Below are 21926 nucleotides of genomic sequence, written 5' to 3' on the forward strand. Positions count from 1 at the left end.
AGAAGGAAAGAGAGTTGAGAGAAGCAAATTTTCACACAGTCACAGAAAAAGAGATCTTCCAAAAGATTTCATTTTCCTTGCAAAGGCTTCTAGTGGTTGTTGAAAGGGCATTTCAGTGGAAAAGGGCCAAGCAGCCCTAGGCAGAACCAACACCCTCAATTGAGAAAGATTTTTTTCAAACAGCAGTACTGCTAAGAAGTAATTAAAGTCAAATAAAACACGGAAAATAGTGTATGACACATCTATTTGAATTCATCCCAGTTTGGATCCACTGAACCCATGTGGCACAACACTGGAGGCACACGAGGGGAGGTCCAAACCCAAGGATTTCAATGCACTTTTGCAACTAGAGGAGTCTCTGTTCTCAGACACCATTTTTCCAAGTGTTTAGGCACATACATCAAACACCTGGAGATTTCTTGTATCTAAAGAAATACTTGCTGAGGACCTTCCACTCTTGCAAAGTTTCCTTTGCTTTGTTCCTCTGCCTCCCCTGCAGTGTTATTTTGGGCAAAAATTGAAAATAAGAAAAAGGGTCATTTTGGGAGCCCAGTTGTGTCACTTCAGGTTTTGCTAGCTGTTTAGGAAGACTTGTGAGGACTCTTTAGGGGAGTAAGGGTCAGGTCAGAGGCAGAAAGCCACTCACCCTCTGTCAGAGGGGTTTATAATGCCAGGGCAGCTCCCCAGGGAATGTCTGTCTGTTTGTCCTTCCCTCTGGGGTTGACAAGAGGCTGATTCCTTCCCCCAGCTGTTCCCTCTGTCACATTGCAAATGAGACTCTGAAAAGCAGCCTGTGGCTTTGAGACAGCTCCTCTCTTGCTAACTTGTTCTACCCATCAATTAACATCAAGCAAAGGTGTTTTATAACTATTTTATTACTTTTTCAAGAGGAGGACCTTCATGCCTTTGCACAGGAGAAGTCCAACTCCTGTGTGAGGGGGCTGCCAAAACCCACAGTGCACGGTGAGGTATGTGTGAGAGCAAATAGAATTTTTGCTTTTCATGATAAAAGTGCTCCTTAACATCCAAATTCTTCCATGGAGACTTCGTCCATAAAGAGCATCTTTTTTATAAGTAAAGATGAGGACAAAACATCTTTGTCTTCCCCATTAGGGCAGTAGCACTTAAGACCAGCATCAGTCATGGTCAGAAGATTTTCATCCATTTCTTATGAGTTGAAAACCTGGTATGAAGAGCTGGTGGCTTTGCCTGGATTCTATCCTACTTCCATTCCATTCTCATTCCTAATGTGAGCAAGCAGCATTTGGAGCCATTGTTCACCCTTGTAGCTCTTGGCCTGTGCAGTGGATGTGAAATGTGAGGAGTGAATTATGGAATAAATAATTGAAAATCTTACATGGCAGCGTGTTTCCTGGGAGGGAACAGCAAGACCATAGTGGTGCCTTTCAGACTGTCTCTTACCCACTCACCCTCTCCTCTTGTACCAACTTCCAGCAATTCGGCTGCGTGTTTTTTTTAGGAGCTAACGTCCACCCAAAGACTACTGAATTTTTCTTAAATGCTGGGTTCTGTCAGAGCTGATAAGGCAGCAGCCAGCCTGCAAAGATAACACAAGGTATCAAGGCTGCTTGGGTTTGTCTTTATTTGGATTTTTTAGCAAGCATTTGACAGGCGCTGAGAGCTGTCTGGAGACTCTGGGTTTAGTGGGTCCTCCCTGCTTTTCTTTTTGTCTTTGGTAACAAAATGCTTTTAGGCTGATTTGGAAGAAAAAAAAAGGTCTGATGGAGCTGGGGAATTAGTGGTGTTTACTGAAGGGAGTGGGGAAGGTGGACAGTGGGGGCTGGATGCCAAGGATGGCTCTGGGATCTATTGTGATGTCTCCAAGGGGGTGAGAAGCAATACAGAGTCGCTCTAAATGCCTGATCGCTGGCAGGAATGTGTTAAGGTGTATGAAAACCTGTGATTAATTGTCTTTTCAACTTCCCCCTGACTCCCACTCCCATTTTCTTGCAGAGTTGTCCCTGTTTGGGCTGCTGGCTTTTGTTAACCTCTGAGAGAGTGTTTACGCTTGGGTTATGTTAACCAGGAGGGAAAATTTTCCAGTCAGAAATTGATCTATCTGCTGATGGTAATAACTTTGTGATAGGGAGTTTATAGAGCAAAGCAGATGTGGATAGAAAACATAGCCCATGCCCTTACACAGAGATCTCCTGTCACCCTTAGAGTGAGATGTTAGGGTCCATTTGCAGCCCAGGGGAGCCTTTAGTGAAGTAAGGTGTTTCCCCTGTCCTCACCTGTTTGTAATGACCCTGTGTGTCCCCAGCTTTGTATAATCATAGAATCCTAGACTGGTTTGGGTTGGAAGACTCCTTAAAAATCATCTTGTTCCAACCCCCTGCCATGGGCAGGGACACCTTCCTCTAGGCAGCCCCTTCAGCTTGACCTTGAACACTTCCAGAGATGTGGCAACCTGTTCCAGGGCTTAAGTACCTTCACTACCTTCTTCAAAAAAGAATTTCTTCCTGCCCTCTGTCTGATGCAACTCTGTGGATGGTTGTACCATGGGTCAGATTAGGACATAGATATGACTGGAAATACTATTTAAAAAAAAAAAAAAAAAGGAAAGACTAAAAGTCATAGCATAGCCCTACAGCACTGGATTTTATACACCTAGCTGTTGCTTGTGGTACCCCTCAGGTGGTTTGTTCCAAGCAGGCTCTTACTTGTTGATATTTAATATTCATAGTTTTGTCAGTGCTATTTCACCATGGCTGGAATTACAACGCCAAACTAAGTGCCCTTTTCAAATTTCAATGCAATTTGTGGGCATGCTTTAATTAAGCTTCACAGCACTGCTTGGAGGAACATATTTTATGCCTACAGAATTGTGAAGGCGACCTCACAGAGAGGGTCAGGAGCAGTGGTTGGAAACACTGGTTTTGTTACGTCCTTCTGCCCAGCAAATCTTTCTTGCTCTTTAATGTAACCTGTCGCATATGAAATTAATTTCCAACATGCATTTGCTTACAAAATAGCATTCTTCACACCAGAAATATAGAGCAGCAGAAGAAACCACTGCCAGATGTCTATATTTATAGAAAACTGGCATGTTCTGTCTGGCGATGACAGAATATTTCAGTGTATTTATGAAGTGCTCGTGTTTTTAGAAATATTGAAATCCAGTCAATATCAGTAGAATCTTGCTTTTCTTATTTTAACCAGCAGAACATGTTTCTTTAGTAGATACGGTACTAAAAAACTAGGAAAAAAGCTTTCACTACCCCTCTATCCTCACTGGTTTGTTTGTTTTGTTTTTTTTTTTCCCAGCTTCACAGACCTCATTTTAAAGGGACATCTCTGGCTTTAAACAAATGTTACTAGAATTTCATGCAGCTTTGACTATATGCTTCTTCAGCAGGCATTTTTGCTTGAGATACAGTTGCTCATAAAGCTGAAAGAATAATTTTCACTCTTAACAGTAGGTCATACAACATTTTTCAGTTTACAGACTGAGGTGTTTCTTTTTGCTTCGATGGCCCTCTTTTGGGTTTTTATCACGCAAAGGGTCTCACCCTTGAATCTGAACCCTTTGACTGTTAAATTTGGATCAAGCCAGAGGTGTTGGAAGGTGCAGAAGCCCCGGCATGGCGGGCGGCTACAGTAGAGCCCATCAGAAGTTGTTTTCCAGACTACCTGTAAACAGCTCTGTTGAGCCACTCAGTGCCTCAGGGTCAAGGTTTTTGCTTATATTCCTGACATGGACACTGGGGAGTTTTCAGAACTAAAATTTGCAGGGATCTGGACAGATCCTGGTCAGAAGGTGCTGTTGGAAGCCAGGCCTGCATACCTGGCAGTAAAGAAATGGAAGGGATTTAGATAGGTGCCTTTACATATTCAGGTAACAAATGAGGAGCTGTACAAAAATGCAAGCAAGAGGGGCTCCTTGTGGGATTTACCACTGGAACACAATTGCTAATCTGTGCAATCTACAAATCAAATTAATTGGGTTTGCTCAGGCTGTTGCTCACACGATTGCTGAGCACAGTAGCTTGAAGGCAATGAGGGTTTGGCCTCCCAATCTCTGCTGCGTATTTGTTTTTTTTTGCAGCAAATGCCTTTGATATATGTAAGTTATATTTCCGTGCATTACAAATGATAGATTCCTCCCCCATATCCTGTGACAGCCTTCCCTGGAGACAGACAGTCTGTGTTGTTTTAGCCAGATGGAGAAAGATTAACGGGAAAGGTTTTGCTGGTGTTTGCAAAGACTTTTAGCAAAAGGGAAAGGTTTGGATAGAGGATTTAGTGAGAATGAAAAAGAGTTTCTGAGAACTCCTGCCTGCCCACAGGGCTCCCCTCACTGCCTCCCCTCTCATGCTGCCTTCTGCCTGCAAGGAGCGTCGGGACAATCCAGAGGAACCCATGGGCTTGGCTCCCTCCCTGTGCTCATGCTCAGGTAGAACTAATCCCATTGCATCTGCAGGTCTGCAGATGATTTTCTGATCCAGCTGTGCTGGTGCATTGAGTCTGCGGGGGAGCAGGGAGCCTCTGCCCCACTGGGGAGTGTGAGGAGGTGGGTACAAGTGGGGAAGGGGCTCCAGGGGACCCCTTTGTCCTCTCCATGGGGCTCACCCCACCAGGCATGGGAATGCTGTCCTGCAACCTGAAGCCAAGGCACCATGAGAAGTGCTCAGCTCATGGATAAAATCATTTATGTGTTGGTGTCTGAGCTGCCCTCAAAGCTGATAGAGATGTTGGTAAGTAAGGCATTGAGCCAATATTGACCATCTCTCTGCAGACTGTAATTGGGAGTTTGACACCTCCTTGTAGATGCACCCAAGAGCTGAGTCCTGGCCATATTTAAGTTCCTGGAATAGCTAATGGTGGTGCTGCCATAGTCATATATAGCTCATGCATATCTGCATGCAGTGCCAGTAATTAAAGCCTACAGGTTAAAATCACAGGCAAGTTCCCACTGAGCTTTTTTCCCCCCTTGATGAGTTTTTAGAGCTGGATGGGCTCTATCTCACTCCACAGCTGCTTAATATCCTCAGTCATTCTAACCCAGAGCCCCCAGCTCTTCCCTGCCAGGTGTGCCTGAGGACACACTGCAGTTAAACATCCAAGGACATTGCTCTGTATTCCTATGAAATGTTTTGGTCACTGTCCACAAAGCAGCTGAGTCTGGAAGCTTCACACACAGGCTCCTTGCTCCTATGTGTGTAACACTATATGTATTTAAGGGAAGAGGTGGTTTTCCTTCCTCCTGGTGATCAGTTTATACCCCAGAGTGGGAAGGATTGATAGCCCTTGGGGCTTTCTCATCACCATGCAGGAGTTAGCATCACAAGCAGGAGGGGCTCAGAGGTCTGACCTGCAACCTTGCGTGGTGTTTTCATTGTGAAGTACAGACAGGATGTACAGTAAATTAGGTTCAGGCAGTTCTGCTTGCTGAAAACAACATCATTTCACAGTGACCCTGAAAGCAACTTCTTTTTTTTTTTAGAGTCCTAGCAGAGGGACTGTAGCTGGATACAGGAGGAGGAGTTGTGGGTGGTGGATGAGGAGCTGGAAGCAAAACTTTCCTCTCTGGGTTAGTGCTGCAAATCCTGCCCTTGCTGACAAGGCTGGTGACGCACACAGAGGACTTGGTGCCCTTCACCATGGCCTGATACAGGGCTGATAGAGCAGCTCCTGCTTCATGTGAACTGCAAAAGATGGACACCATGGCCTGGAGTCCCACTATCATGAAAGGGGGCATCCAATTGTGGCAGCAATTGGAAAACGCCACCAACAGAAAGTACTCTGTGCAGAGCCCCAGTGGTCCCTTCAACAACGGGAGGGAGAAAAGCTCATCCAGCCCCTGCTATGCTGCAGAACAGGATTTATTTGCACCACTCTTTACCTGTGTGAGACTGAGATGCTTCATGCCCTAAAAGCACATTTTCCTCCTGTAAAGAGAGATGAGGGACCCCTCAGGTGCCTCTGCTCTGGTGTCCGAAGTTAGAGGTGAAGGAGGGCTGATGGGATCTGGTTTTGAGCATGTTCTGGTGTCAATCAGGAATGGCTTCTTCGAAGTGGAAAAGGAAAGGCTAATTTAAAGCCAATATATGTGAATTTACCCTCAGGCTTCAGTGAGAGTTAGAAGGATTAGTATGTGAGCCGGCCCATTTCCTTACACAGGCAAAACTTTTCCTTATGGCATGAGATTCAGCTCATTGCAGAAGGCTCAGGTACCACCAAACTCCTCTCTGAATGGGAGGCATAGTGTCTGTAGACATTGTGCTGCCTGTCTGTCTGCACAGGGAGAAGTGTCATAGTAAATGAATCCATTACCCAGGATTGTTGATATAACACCTTTCTTCTACCTCTGAAAGAAGCTTTCTTTTAGGTCTTTAAATCTGTGTTATCTACAGCTCCCTTGGTGTAATTGGGGGATTTGGGGATTAGAGGATGGAGCCAACGTCACTGCTGCTTTTCTGCGTTTTTGGAATGCGAGGGAAGAGGCTGGGGGTGGAATAGTTCTCGAGTGTGCAGTTTATTGATGTGTCTCTGGTAGAGTTTTATGGCTTTGTTAAAAGACGTTGAGCTATATGATTTATTAGCACTGCCAGAAAGTGTATTAATGATTATTTCACATTCCGTGAGATCTTAGTGGGTCCTGCCCATGGGAAGGTCAGAACGAAGGGGCATTTGACATAGTACTGCTTTACTTACAATAACAACTGATAACCAGCCTAGAAAATAAGTAAGTTCCTTTGACTTCAGGGTGCGTTATCTTGCAGCAGATATCAACACAGCCTTCCAGAGAGAACTGTTGACCCTTTGCTGTGTGTTGTCAGATCTCTAAGAAAGTGCCATGGCAAAACCTGCATGCCCATGTACGCTTGGAAGTGCTTTTACTTGCTTAGGAGCAGGCACTCCAGCATCAGCAATTACTCCTGGCAGATGCAGCACTCTCTGCTAAGCATGAGGGGTTGGGAATGAGGAGACCCAGCTGGCATGAAAAAGGACTTGTTAACATTTGCTTTTCTTTTTCAGGAGTATTCTCTAGTAAAAGGCAATCTGGCCCATTTGGTGCCTTCCAGAGCTAAAGGGCCAGTCCCCAGTCTGGGTCTGGTTAGTCTCAGGTTCATACCTGATCCACTGACGATTTCTGGTGCATGTTCAGAGTTCTCTGAAAAACATGGGTGTTTTTTTGACTGTAACTTCTGCACTGCACAGCAGCTGAAGCTTCAAGAAAATCAGTGATTATTACAACTTTGTTAAAGACATAAAACCAAACACCTGTTAGCTGGGAACTCCATTTTGGGTGATGGCCACCCAGCATCATAGACCCGTTCTGTTGTGGATTTGGTCAGGCTGTCTCAGAGCGACAGCTGTCTGTGGGTCAGCCTTTCCCTTCCAGCATCTGCACTGGTGGAGATAAGACAGCAATCACCCTCAGCTCTCCCTGCTTCCAAAGCCAATTTTACAATGTTTTTTTAATTTTTCACAGGCTACTGCTGGCCAAGTGGAGACATTCCTTGTCTGTTATTCATGGGCAGAAATGCTTGATTAGGGCTCCTCTTCCTGGAAACATCAGTGAAGTTGATGCCCTGGATCCTTTTCCACAGATAAGATTAAGAGCATGGAAATCAGCACGCTTCTGGCAGTGGTTTTTACTGGCTCCAGGTGGTAGTTGCAGAGAGGGTATTTTGGACTATGAGAAATTTGCTGTATCATTTGTCAAGCACCATTCGCTGGTGGGTTCTGGGGGTAGAGAACTCACCTAATAGACATGGATTTTTCTTTTTTCCACGTTGTTTCTTTGGCTGGCAGTGGCTGTGAGGGTTGCTGCTGTGAAGGGAATGAGTCACTCATTTGTTTGAAGCAGTGAAGAAAGGTTCTGCGTGTTCCCATTGATATTAAACACGAAGCTGTGATGTCGGTGGTTTCCTTTTCTCCTGCTTTCAGTGTATTTGGTTTTCATATCAGGGAGGTCAGGAATTCATGTTTGCTGCCTTTGAGGAGGGAGGTTTCGGGTAGTCTTTAGGTCTTTCTGGCTGCCCATCCCAAGCTGCTGCCATCAAAGCACAGTGGAGCCTGTCAGCTGGGGATATTTTTCACTTGCTGTTTTTGTGGGGAACCTGCCTGAGTTTCAGCCTCATGGATCTATCTTACTTCACTTGTTTTTATTAAAGTCAGTGACCAGTGCAATCCTGGAATGCAGCCCGGCTTTATTTCATGGCATTACAATTTGAAGGATGTGAGGATCAGCATGTACCATTGGAGTGGCTGGTCTATCCTGCCTGGCACAGAGCTGGGAGCTTCATCTGCTGGATCTCTTATGGGGGCACAAACCTGTGTTTGATTAAATCCATTCTAGCACCTCTCTATATGACTATTTCCCTGCAGGCAAGTAAAGGATAGAGGTGAGACTCTTCTATCTGGTAGTCTTCTTTCAATAGGCAGGAAACTTAGTTTCTTATTTTTTTTTTTCATAATAATCCTACTGACTTTACCCCAGTGAGTTTTTCCTCTTTGGGGTGTCTTGCTCAGGAAAATGCAGAAGTGGTTCCCCTGGTGTAGGAGGACTGGTCCATGAGAAAGCTGCTTTTCCTGCCCGATGGTGCTGTAACAGACTGCATCCTCCTCTCTTTCACTCCCCACAGGTAAATTTTCTTCAGAGTAGTCACCTGGGGACACAATTGTGCATATTTAAAATAAGATACAAACCCCAGCCAGTGTCTTGTAAGTGCTTCTGTTGGCTGCTGGTTCTGCTAAAAGCTGGAACAGCAGATTTCACTCTCCAAGTAAAATTGGTCCCCTGAGGGGCACAGCTCCACCTGACATCAGCAGCACCCTATGGTTCCCCCATTGTTTTTACTTTTGCTGTGTCTGTAATTAAAAAAGCTAAACCATCCCATCCTCACCCCCACAGAGACCATATGTGGAAGTGACTGTGCTTGATGCAAATGCAGAAAATGTGTCTGAAAATAGATTGCAAGTGATGTAAAAGCTGTGCTCATCAAAGGAAAATGCCAACCCAGTTTGCCCTCATGGTTCTGGAAGGGATTTTGTCTTGTGCAGAATGTGTTTCCCCCTTGTCCCCCTCCTCTCCCCTGGAGCTGTAAGTCCCCTTTTGTTAGGCCACTGTCGTGGAGCTAAATCCTGGAAACGTAATTTATTCAAAGTGTTCCGCACACATGTAAATGGGCAAAACTTATTGACAGCTGAGTTAAAGTATCTCTTTCTTCTGAGTAACAAGGCACTTTTGCTGGATCTTTCAGCTGCTGGCTTTGTTCCTCAGGCTGGTGAAAAGAGCTTGTGGGGGGAGAAACAGGCACACAGGGAGAATGCCTCGGGTGTGTGTTGTGTGTCTGCACAGGCACTGATTTGTGTGGGGACAGTGTGGCAGCAGCTCTCCCCATGGAAGGTGCAGGATGGGACACAAATCTCAGCATATTCTTGGTAAAAGAAGACACTCTCTGTGTCCCTGGTCCTTTAAAAGGCTCCGAGTGGCTGTATGTCCACCTTTAAGTGTGGGAAATGACAGTTCCCAAAAGGATCATGGTATTTGTCTATTAAATTCCAAGCACACAGCAAATTCAGCTGAACTTTCTGCTGCTTAAGCACTACTCTTTCCTCCTCCATACAAGGCCTTGAATTAGCTAATTAAAATCTAGGGGAGAGAGGGAACAGCCTGCATTGGAGAGAACTCACAAGATTTCTGAGGTCATTGCTGGTACAGAGTTCCCTCACTCTGTCCCATGAAAAGATTTTTAAGTATTCATTGGAAATCTCCCATGGATTTAACTTCTTCCTTTGTTTTCCTTTGCAGTAAAAGCTTGATTGAAAGTGGCTGTGGCAGCAGTAATGCCTGGCTGAGTTTGGAGAAAACAAGCTCTAGGCCCATTTAGACATTTCATTTGAAAGCAGCTTCCATTATCTCCTGTTAGGAGCTGTGGTTAGTAAGGAGCAGGGTGAATGCATATGTGTGTTCATCCATTATGACTTCTTTATCAATTATTTTTAATCACTGTTTTTTTAGGGAGTGGTGAGATTATTTTTTTTAAATTTAGGTAAATGATGTCTGATAAACCTGACTCCAGTTTTCTGGGGATTTTTTTTCACAGTGTTAAGTGAGTTGATCTCAGAGTTAAAATACAATTTATTCTATTCTATCAATTCATACCCCATGAAAGAAAACTGACAAAAATTTGGGTTTTTTTCCCCCCACGCTTAAAATTTTTTTGGGGAGACAAAGTTCTTAAAACTTAATTTACATGCAGAAATTTAACGTGTCAATTACTGTGGCTTGATCAAAGTTGTATCATGTTTTATGAAATGTTTTCTGAGCCTGAGTTAACACAGGTGAGGCTTTGAGGAGAAGAGTGGTTCTGCCTGAGTCCCAGCAGTGCAGCCCCTCTCACTTCAGTGGGACTGGAGGAAGGTTTTGGGTTTGTCTTAGCAAAAGTGGAGTAGATCAATGCACAAAATGGAGAACTTATTCATGTTAGGACACAACTGGAATTGTTTTGTCTTAACCTCAGAGCAGGTAGGGCACATGGAGGCAGTACTGACTTCTGCAGCATATCTTGAGGAGGGAATTGCATGAGGGAAATTCTGTCTTAGCAACTCATGCCTGAAGCATGCTCTTTGTGTTGGGACAAAGAACTATTTGTCAGCAGAGGCTGTTTCATATAAAAATGGTATTTTCCATTGAGTTTTGTTTTGGAGGCCCTTCTCTCCCTGCATCCTTTCCTGCTGCTGGCTGTCTGCTGCCATCTCACTCTTCTTTGCCTACCCAGGGCCAATCAGACACATTGTACTGCTGAAAAGTAATGCAAACAAAGTATTTTAGGGTGATTTGGTGACCTGAATCTTCCTTCTGACCACATCAGAATGACTGCACAATGAGAAGAGGAAGGAGTCAGTTTGATTTTTGCTTTAGTGCTGCTTTGAACTTAGATCTCTGCAAGCCCATAGGGGCATACAAATGGTTTTGTGGTGCTGTTGGGGGTTTCCTGGTTTCATCTTTGCAATCTGAGCTTGAGTGTGGAAGAGCCCAGGCCTCTGAGTTCTTCATGGAAGTGAGAGGCCTGACACTGTGGTGCCTCGTGCTTTCTATTTTTGTTGGGCTAACGATAGGGAAATGCCACTTGCTCTTCAGATTGATAGGAGGAAACGGCTCCTAAAAATACCCTTTTTGTGAGCGTTTTCCCTGTCTGCTGGAGAGATGCTGGGAAGTCTCTCTGCTGGAACGAAATCTGTGCTAGAAGTGGACTGAAGTGTGTGGGGAAATGCAATCAGTCTGCACTCCCAGAGTCTGTCTGAGGCAGTGGAAGGAGTAGGATGAAACTCATGGCAATTTCAGGCCACCACTGCAGGCTTTCCTCTTGGGTCATCCTTGTTTTGACCAGATAAAGTGGAGTTGGGATCATCTTAGACCTTGTTCACCAGCCACACAAAGTCTCCTCGAATTGGAGGTTACCTTTGAATTGTGTAAGGATTTCAGTGTGCTGGGCAAAGCAGGGAGCATTAAGAAGGGCCAGCAAGCAGGGAGGACCTCCAAAAATCTGGGATGAATTTTAGTCCTACCCCATGATGAGCAAGAAGATGGCTGAGTCTATCTTTTGGACTCTTTCAAGAGTGAAACTCCTGGGCTGACCAGACAGAATGCTCTGAGGATTGATTTTAAATTAGCCCAAACCAAATTACTTAGTGAAGCCTCATTCTTGAGAGGGTGTTGATGCTGTCAGGCTTGGACAGGGCCTCCCTGTGGCTGCTCTGGCTTCTGTCAGCTTTATGACTATAGCCATGAAATTAGCCATTTAACCATGTAATGACTTTTTATTTCATTTAATCTTCCAAAAAGCACCGTTTGTGCAAAAACACCGAGAGTGCTGCGGTTTCTAATGTAGCCTTTCTCTGGCTCATTTCCTGCCCAGCTGTTGTCCTCTCCAGCCCAGTGTCTCCTGGCTGTGGAGGTCACACCTGCACATCTGCAGTGAGCACCTCAGCCTGTGCTGCTCCTGGGGGAGCTGGAGCCAGCCGTGGCTGTGACCGTCGGACTCCTGGCTTCCTTCAGCCGTCATTCCCAGCGCCACCATCGCCGCCATCGGAGCTTTATCTCCGGACCTGGTGTCTGATGAGGCTGTCATGGGGCAGGAGCACTTACTGGAAAATGATTTATACTAATTAGGCAGCCTGAAGGTTTCTTGTGGAACAGTAGGAGGGAAGACACAGAGGTCAGTCGTCTTTATTCTCCAAAAAGCCATCATCACCTGATAAAGATTCAACTGCCTTAGATTTTGAAGAGGATGTTTCATGCTGCTTCGGCCAAAGCAGGGAGTGAAGACTTCAATCTAGTGACCTTTGTTCTCTAAAAGAGCGTGTCAAGTTTTGGCTGTGCTGCTGGCCTTGACTTTTAATTGTTGGAGAGGATGTGAGATCAGCCCCAAGCCTTTGTGCTGCAGCTTACCCGGTGAGAGAGGGGAAGTGCTGGGCTTCTCTGCACACCGCTGCCACAGTTTAATGGGAAAAAAACATAGGCAGCCTCCCCTTCCCCCCAAATAATGAGCCACCTCTTATCAGCAAAAATTAAAGCAAGAGAAGAACAAGAAGAATGTTAGGGATGGGAAAACCTGATTATATCAATAGCTGTGTTTTCATGCAGATTGTTACACTGTGATGAACAAAGGGGTTGCCCTGACTTTACCTTGTCTTTAGCACAAACTTCATCCCCGTATGAAGGGCCAAATCCCCATTCCCTTGCACAATGAGGGCATGTGCTTGTGAGGTATCTGAATTTGGCCTGACAAGGTGGCCTCATCCCCCCTCATGCCTCACTTCTCACCCTGCTGTGATCCAGCTGAACCTGATGGACCAGGTGCTGGAGAGGAAGGACAGAGTGGGAAGGGTTTTTGAAGGGCCAGCACAATTTGGGGGAAAGAACCTTGTATCAATATTGATCTCTGAGACTCCTTTCTCTGCCTTGCTGTCTGTCCATTGTGTGTTATTCTGCTGGAGTAGACACCTGTGGTGGTTTGCAGTCACTTTTAGAAGCATGTCTGTAAATGAGGTGCCCTCTGGACCACGTGGGGTCACCCACTATTGCTCCATGCCTCCTCAGTGTGCCATCCTCTGGTTACCTGGCATCCTGCCCTTGTCCCTTGGGCTGGTGTTTGCAAGGAGGTCCTTGAAAGGTGCCCTGTGCTCAGCTGTCTTTTCTAGACAGCATGAATGTTTTACACCCTTTTCATGCCTCTTTGGCCCTTTTGCTTGACAGAAAAGCACTAGAACATGACTGAAAATTTCTGTCCTTCCCTGCAAAGAATAGCCAGGCCTAGGAGGTGCTTTCTCCTTTATCCCCAGCATGGCAGCCCTGTCACTCTTGATGGTGGGCAATCATTTCTGGCTGACCTCGCCAAGGATAGTCCCCAAAGTGTTGACTAGTTACTATCTTGGTTTCAGGGTTGCTGAGATGTGTCCAGCGGGGAACAGCACTCAGGAACTATTTTTTTCTGGACAAATGTCTCCTTACAACCTTGCTGCTCATGTGGGTTGTGTGATTTCCAAGCTGGCTGGGAGCCTGGAAGTGAACTCATGGGCCTCAAGGAGCAATAAGTGCTGTGGTGTTTTAACCAGCCCAGCCAAACTCAGCATGCACGTGTGTTTGTGTGTGTGTGTGTGTGCATGTGTGAAAGCACTTTCCAGCAGACCATCTATCTGTAATGATAGCCTGGCTCCACTCAGCTGTGGTATCAGCAGCAATTCTATGGTACCAAGCCAAACAAGGAAATGTGCTCCTGAAAACAGCCTGTTTTAAACTGCACATGTCACCTGTGGGTCTGTGTGAGTAGAACAAGTCTCTCTGAAATGCAGCTTTTTGTGACAAAGGGTCTGCTGGAAAAGCTGAGGTCTGAGCTGGTACCTTTACATCAGTGAGGTGTGTCCAGGTAATCAATCCACCTCTGAAATCAGCTCCCATTCCTCTTCCAGGTGCTCCTCTCTTGGCAAGGGTTGTGGCAAGGAGATTTGAAGGCAGCTAGTAAGCCTGTGGATTTGGAGGTTCTCTAAGGAAAACCTCTGATGTGTGGGTTGGAAACAGAGTCTGTTCTTTTATACTTGTGTTGTGCTCTCCTATAATTGGCTCTGCAGATGCTGGGTTGGCTCCTTTGAGAAACCAAGGAACTTGTAAAGGTGTTGAATGGTTCTAGTAGGAGCTGAAAGGAGCTGTGAGTGCTTCACAAGCCCACGAGGAGTGAAAAGTCTGTCTTAAGGTACCGAAGCAGTTTTGTAGTTGGCCCAAGCCCAAGAACAAGAGAGGAGAGAAAAGCAAAGTAATGCCTTTTCCAAAGGTCTCTTAGAGCTTCAAATCCTAGGATTGATGAAATCTTTAATTTGGGACCAAATTATTTGACAGTGTGTGCCCCTGTTGCTCTATTGCTGCCTGAAGAGCCTGTCAAATGGAGTCTTTGATGAGAGTGTGCTGGGCTGTGGGCTGACACCTGGCAAGGGAATCATCTGCCCTGTCCTCAGTGCCTGCATTACGATGAGATGAACGCAGTCTCCCTGTACTTGTGGTACAGGGAGCTGAAGGAAACTGGCTTGAACATGGACAGCTGCATTGGGGAAATCTGGGCTGTTACTTGCTTTTCTGAGCACAGATAACTGGTACGTGGGGACCTTTTCCCAAGGCTCTGTTACCCTGCAGGACGATAGGCATTCCATAGGTTTAGGGTCCTATGTACCAGCTCCATATGGATGACCTAGTGTGTCTTCTGCTGCTCTGGATGTCTTATGTTTGGAGTGACTCGAGGCCCTAGAGTCAGGAGAGCTGTTCTCCACTTCTGCCTCTATCCATGGCTCTGCCACTGATTTATCCTGGCATTGTGGCAATTCCCTCTAATTACTGGAATTATTCCATTCTTTTTTTATTCTTGGAATATTCCCTTCTTTTATGACCTTGTGAAAAATCAAAGAAATGGGAGTAGATTAAAATCCTCCATATTTTCATATTTTTAACTGTTTTTTTAGTCCTGAAGCAAGACAGAAAAGCTTTGAAAGCTTGCTAGGTTACAACAACACCAAAGCCTGGAGGATGAGGCGATGTTGGTATATATAAAAAATAATTTGGTTAACACTGAGCTGGTGAATTTCAGACTGATGGAAAGTGATAGCCCTTCAACTGTGGCTTCAGTGCTCTGCAACCATAGCCATGACCCTGGTTGCCATAACCATGCCCTGAGGTAAGGCAGGGCACTGCCGCTGCCCATTCCTGGGCATCTCTTGCAGAGCTCCCAGAAGCAAAGGCCATTTCTGAAACACCACCTCTGTGAGCCTCTGATCTCTACCTACCTCCTCAGTCTGATACAGTTGAAAAATACAGTGAAAAGGCTGGAAAACACTGTCAGAGACCTCCAGAATTTCTCATTTACCAGGACCAGCCTGCTCTGACAAGCCCTTGAGCTGTCGCAGTTTTCTCTCTCAGCTTCCTGACAGAGGGTGCGCGGCGTTTCCCAAAGAGACTTCTGCCAGTGCCAGGAAAGGAGACAGTGTTGCTTTGCTCAGAGTTGTCCTTGTGCTTTTTCCTCCCTCGTGTTAGTGAGATAAGGAGCCTGTGAAAGACTGTGCAAAGCACCATGTCGGTTTAATCAGTGTACGAGGGAGAAACTCGATATGCCCTGTTAGTGTAGTCACAGTCCAAGCATGAAATTAAGCGGAGGTGGGGGTGGATGCGATGGAGAGAAATGCTGTCCATCTCCCAGGCATGAAGCTGAGAGTCCACATGAAGGGAGAATTGAGGGAATGCCCTTGCAGAAAGCCTCCTGGAGCCTGGCAGACCGGGACTGTGGTGTCTTATAATTATTGCACATAATAACCCAAAGTGGGTCACGCAGCAGTTTTGTGTGACGGTATTAAATGGCACTTTGGGAGAGTGTGCGTGCTGATTACAGCTGGTGAGGAATGCCATCACTTTAGGAGGGGTGAAAAAGAAGTGAGAATGAACAGATTTTCTTTGTGCCTTGAGGGTTGTGAGGATAGTGTTTTCCCCATCACCCCGGGGATCAGTGGAGAGTTACACTTACTCAACCCAGACATCAGAGCCTGAGGCTGCGTGTTGACATGGGATTTAGTGCAACCTGTCTGCTTGAACTCTGCTTGACTGTCCTGGTGGGTGCTTCCTAGCCTGAATTACTCTGGAGCAGTGCTGTGCACTACCAAATGCTATGTGTGCTTTGGCCTGGAGCTGGCAGTGTTTAAAACTGGTACTTTCAGCCTCCACAAGCTGGTACTGCTATGGAGAGAAGTGGTCCCACCTGCTGCTGCTCTGCCCTGCCCTGGTCTACCCCTGCCTTGGAGAATGTGATGCAGAAATTCCATTGCAATCAGAAAAGGCTTTCTTGGGACACTAATTTTGCCATCAAGTCTGACTTATTGCATTTTCTGCAGGGATTTCTATGTGGTCTCTAAGCTTAGAAATCGCAAGTGTTTTAAATTTAATTGCTCCTGATACACAACTCTTACTAGGTGTTGTAGATATGACAGTTGTTTCTGACATGACAATTATATGGGCAACCTGCAAACAAGACAGTCAAGGTGGCATTCCATGCTGCCCCAATCTCTGCTGTTTAAATATCTTTCCTTTCCAACCTGTTCAGAATGAACAGATTAAGCAGAATAATTTTATTTATATCTTCTTTTTGTCTGAAAATGAAGGATGATTTTAGTAGCCTCAGGATACCCTCTAAGCTCTGAGTGCTGCCTGATTCAGTCAACAGTCCTTCTGAAATTAGTGGGTGTTGCACCTCGCAGTGGAGAAATCTTAAAATGCTTTACAGAGGTAGTTGCCACCCTTGTCCCTGCTTTACAAATCCAAGGCACTGAGGGAAGAGCTTCCACCAAACCAAGCAGCAAGGGAAAGAGAATGTGACCTAGCTGATAATGACAGCATTGTCGCTCAGTGTTAGATTACCCCAGCTGTGTCACTTTGCAGATATGGAGTCAATTCCCCAAAACAGGGCCATGGCTAGGTAAAATTTCAGAGGTGAGTGAAGTCAAGGATACTCCGGTGAAAGAGACTTCTCCTGAGTGCTGGAGAACTTGACATTCTCACTGCTGTTTCATTGGGGAAATCATGCCGTGTCTTTTTTGTGTCTTATTCTTGCTATTTCTCTCAGAGCTCCAGTCCACCCCTGGCTGGATCCTTAGTCCTGCTGTGGGAAGGAGCTCTCTGTACGCTGGATGAAATCATGGGGTGGCTGCACTTGTTCTGATCACCCTCACTGGTGATCTCTGCCATTCTCCAGCCTGGTGTCCCGAATTCCCCAGTGCCTGCCCTGCCCAGCCCTTTGCCTGCAGTGCAGGGTGAACTCTGGGGCTGTGCAGAGTGGTGTCCCTGCCAGGCTCTTGGGAGTGCTGCCAGCTGCCCTGCTCCCTCGGGCTGACAAAGGCTGGGGCTGCTATGGGAGGAAGCGTGTGCGGATCCCAAGGGGAAAAGGAGAGCAAGCACTTTGTATCACTTGACAGGAAGGCCTCTGCTTGACAAAAGAGCACTGCTGACAGGCTCCAAAAAGCAGCCCGGGGCTTATGTTTCCTGAGCCAGCAAGACATCCCCAGCCTTAGTGCAGAGGGGTTAAAGAGATGGGAGTGAGAGCGGGGTCTGTGGGTATTAGCAGCTTTGTTCCTGACCTGTGCATGGCTCTAGCTTCCCAAAAGGTGAACTTGCCACCCATCCCTTCCAGCCTCTGGTTTCTGTGCAGCTGCTGGGGCATCGGGGATGCCGGCTGATTGGGAAGCACTTGCCAGATTTTTCACTTCCCCCTCTGCTCCCCCTCCCAGGCTCGCACAGCAGTGAAGTAATCTGTGACATTCAGACAGCGGGAAGGGGAAGCCGCTGCAAAATAAAATAACAGCATCAGGAAGCGGCACCGTGCTTTTCCCCACTCCCAGCTGGGAAATGACAACACTTCATTCAGCTGCTCAAAGCCCGGCGCCAGTGCAGCCCTTGCCGAGCAGGGCTGGCTAATAACTTCCCTGGCTGCCCAGCTCAGCACTGCCTGCCCCGTGGGCTCTGGGGCACTGGGAAGATGAGACAGGCGAGGTGCCAGCTGACAGTCTCTTTACCAGCAGGTGCTGCGCAGTCACACCTGGCAAAACAGTTGCTGGGGTTTATAGCTTCTGTGAAGACCCCTGAGGGTGTTTCTTTTACATTTTGCAAGATACCCAGACCTTCCCTCCTTCCTTATCTGGTGGCTGTTACTTTTAGGGATGCATTGCAACGCGAGGTTTCACAGCCCAAATCCAGTGTGTTATGTGCCAAAAAGAGACTGCCAGAGGCAAGCTGACCATTTGGACAGGTGATGTGTGATTTTGGAGAGAAGTTTCTCTGTCTTCTTCCCCTTCTTCCAACAAACCAACCCCTAGGTGGAAGGCACTGCCTCTATGCACAGGTGTCTGAGTGCAGGAGATTGGTCTCTGTGCTCCTTCCCTTTCTAAAACATTAGGCAAGGGAAAAAAGTCAGCCTGGCACATCACATCTGATGGTGGCACCAGCCAAGCACCTTAACATGGACAGCGAGATCCACAGACTTTAAATCCTCAAAAGCAGATTATATTCTTTGTTTATGTATGACTGGAATGTAAAAATATGTAAGGCAAAGTCCCCCTTTTAGAGCTGGAGTCCTAAACCTCAGATCTGCTGTGGATTTAATGCCTGTTCTCCTCACCTGAATCTGAAGGGACACAAAAGAGCCAGCGCCTGGTAATGGGCTTGAGGGTCATGGTAATTTTCTGTACAGAGTTTCGGCTTTGCTGGGCCTGATGGTGGCTTTTTAGCCTAGGATGTGACTTGTCTTGTAGGGATCATAGACCTGGTTTTTCATTAACTTCAGATGCACAGCTCCTAGGGTTAGAACACAAATGCTGTTCTTTTTCATTCAGGTGTCTTCCATGACAGCCACATATTTTTAGTATGCACCAACAGCATCAGGAGGGAGAAAAGGTTGGTGCAGCCCTGCAAATTGTCCCTTGAGCTTCCAGCCCCTCTCTTTGGGTGCTGTGATCTAATGGCATTGCCTGAGTCGCGATGTCACCTTATTGCTGTGCTGGCATCGCTGGGCATGTGGAAAGGAGCACACATTCCATGGTGTGAAATGTGAAATACCAAGATTTCACCTACACCTTTCAGCCTACAGGTTGCTGTGAGGCTGGACCCACTGTAGTTGAATTTCTTCCCATCCAGCAGCTTTGGGGGTTGTCACTTCAGCCCTTCAGATGGGTACAGCCTGAGCTGTTCCCCACCTGCACGTTGCTGCCTTGTGCTCACACGAGGATGACATAAATGCCTGTCCATGTTCCTGTGGGGTTTTTTGAGTTGCTTCTGAGTGTTAAAGTAATTTTGTGTTTTGCACCTGGTTTTTATCACCCAGGGTCCATCACTGTCAATCCTCTTGCAATTGTTTAGGTTAATCCTCTCTCTGGCTATTTCTTTTCCTCTACCCAGCACTGGTCTCCCCAAGCTTCTCATCTTCCAGTACAGCTACATCCTGAGAGCACTGGACCTGCATCCCAAATCAACATAAAATGCCTGCTATTTTTCTTGGCCAGGTGCACTAAGAATGCAAAGGTATTAAGTGATGTCACTATCTACTGATGATGCTCTTTTGGTCCTGACTTGCCACAGAAAGCAGGAGTGCAGCAGTGAGCTGTAAAGAGGAGGCTCCTGGCACATATGTCTGGACTTTTGTGCCCCAAGCCCATCTTTCCCTCTGCAACGAGTCGGATTTTGAAGTGTCTGCTCACTTACAGTAGTGCAAACGTGTGCAAAACTTGGTGTGACCTGCCCTTGGTCAGGTGGCCCTAGAATTGATCTCCTGTGGGACTGTGGCCAATTAATTTCATAGGTCTGTTCATCCTCCTGTTTTGTTTCTGGTCTGTTCATTTGGACATTCTCTCTTGTTGTGTGTTTGCACTGTACCTCATTCAGTCTGGGGCTCTGGTCCTGCCTGGGACCTTGGGGGAAATGCCCCAGCAATCATGTAAAATCTTACTGTGTTTATGTGACAGGGCTTTAACCTGTTTAACATCACTGCAAATGACTGCCCTGGGCATCAAAGAATGACAAATATACACTCTTCTATTTTCTGTGTATGTAACTACATTACCTCATATACATAGAGTAAAAAATTATAAAGGAAAATAACCATTATATAGGAAGGAAAAATACTATTTTCCTTCAGAAATTGCAATCCTATCCCACTAAAATTAAAGTACCTCCCAGAGTTGCGTGGGCTTTGCTGGACCTGAGACATAGACAATCCTGTTGAAAATCATCACAGAATTATAGAATGCCTTGGATTGGAAGGGATCTTAGTGATCATTTCATTCCAACCCCCCTGCCTAGGCAAGGGTGTCACCCATGAGACAAAGGCTGTTCAAAGCCCTGGCCAGCCTGGCTTTGAACACTTCCAGGGATGGAGCATCCACAGCTTGCCTGGGTAACCTGTCTCAGTCCCTCAGCACCCTCACAGTCAAGAATTTCTTACTACCATTGAATCTAAATTTCCATTCCCCCTTGTCCTATCTACCTGTCCAATACTCTTTTTTTAAAGTGTTTTTTATAAATCCCCTTTAGATACTAGAAGGCTGCTAGAAGGTCTCTGTGGAACCTTCTCTTTTCCATGCTGAACATCCCCAGCTCTCTCAGCCTGTCTCCACAGCAGAGGGGCTCCAACCCTCTGATCATCTTTGTGGCCTCCTCTGGACTCGCTCCAACAGGTCTATTGTTTTCTAAAGAAGAATAAGATTTTCCTTGTAAGACAATTTCCTCACTTCAGGTGTTGCTGCTGCTCCACTTTGGTCCGGATTTCAAAATCTCTGAAATCATATGTGAAACAAAACACCCATCTTGTGCCAAACCCCGGGTGGAGGAGGCTTTCAGTGCCCTGTGCAGTGGGCAGCTGTGAGCTCCTGAGGGAGCAGGCTGGGAGGAGGGACACACTTCAGGGAGCCAAGTGGTTTCAGTTCTGCTGTTCACCTCGGCACAGGCTCCACGTTCAGCCCGGTCAGTGAGCCATGTCTGCAGATAAAGAGCTATTCTGGTAAAGTGTGCTGAGAGGGGATGTGTAAATGCAATAAACCCTTAAAATTTATGCAATATATCCAGCTGAGCCTCCACTCCCCTGCAGCTGGAGCTTCTCATGGGTTTTAGGGAATGATCCTCCTAAAATTAAACAGTAAGACAAAGCCACCAGTAACTAAATGGGCTGGTCTGACACGGAGGAGACTGGAGCTCTGCTGTGGGAGCACCTGGCTCTGGGCAGGGGACAGGGACACCGCCCACCCCCGATGGCTCCAGCTCGTTAATCTGAAACCACCGTGTGCCAGTCTTGGTTTTAAATAGCAAGTCAAGAGGGAAGCCACGTTTGTCTGGGGCTGAGGAGAGAGCCAAGCTGAGATAGTGCTGCTTGCTGGAGTGTCTGGACAGCATGGACAGGAAAGGCCCCCTCTTCCCAGCAACCAGCCCCCAAAGGGGTTTTGGCTTCAAAGGTGACTTTTTTTTTCAGATAAATGTCTACTGGTGTGGAGGCTGGGGGAGGAAGAACTGGCAGCTGAGGCAGAGAAGGGCTTGTCCTTTGTTCTGTCTGCTGAGGGAGTGATCTGCACTGCTGTGGTGTGTGCCATGAGGGGCTGGGTTGGTGGTGGAGTGGGCAGGGTGTGACATGGCAGGTGGAACACACAAGGTGGGAAGGGCTGGTGTGCCCTGGATGTGTGCCCTAGATGTGTGGGGATGGCCAGTGCTGGTGGGCAAGGGTGGGGGCCTGTGGCAGGGCACGACAGAAGAGAGAGAGAGGGAAAGGTCCTGGTGACTGGGAGCCAGCTCTGGAGCTGTGAGCAATGAGGACACCAAGGCTTTCAGGGGAAAAAAGGGATGAAAGTGTGGTCAAATAGAGGCAGGATTTCTGAACCACTGCAGT

General features: G+C 46.6%; 1 protein-coding gene across 5 annotated transcripts in view; it reads left to right on the plus strand.

The window, feature by feature from the left end:
- FGFRL1 (fibroblast growth factor receptor like 1) overlaps window positions 1-21926 on the plus strand; it is a 163541-nt gene that overhangs the window by 14882 nt on the left and 126733 nt on the right. The window contains exon 1 of one of the 5 annotated variants that reach the window (XM_038136371.1): window positions 5541-21498. The exons of the other annotated variants lie outside the window; for them this stretch is intronic. Coding sequence (XP_037992299.1) covers window positions 21438-21498 — 61 coding nt within the window. The 5' untranslated portion in view covers window positions 5541-21437. Of the gene's footprint in view, window positions 1-5540; window positions 21499-21926 lie in introns of those variants that run through there. 5 annotated transcript variants of the gene reach the window in all.

This window comes from Motacilla alba, chromosome 4 (assembly GCF_015832195.1).
Source record: "Motacilla alba alba isolate MOTALB_02 chromosome 4, Motacilla_alba_V1.0_pri, whole genome shotgun sequence".
Classification (NCBI taxonomy): Eukaryota; Metazoa; Chordata; class Aves; order Passeriformes; family Motacillidae; genus Motacilla; species Motacilla alba.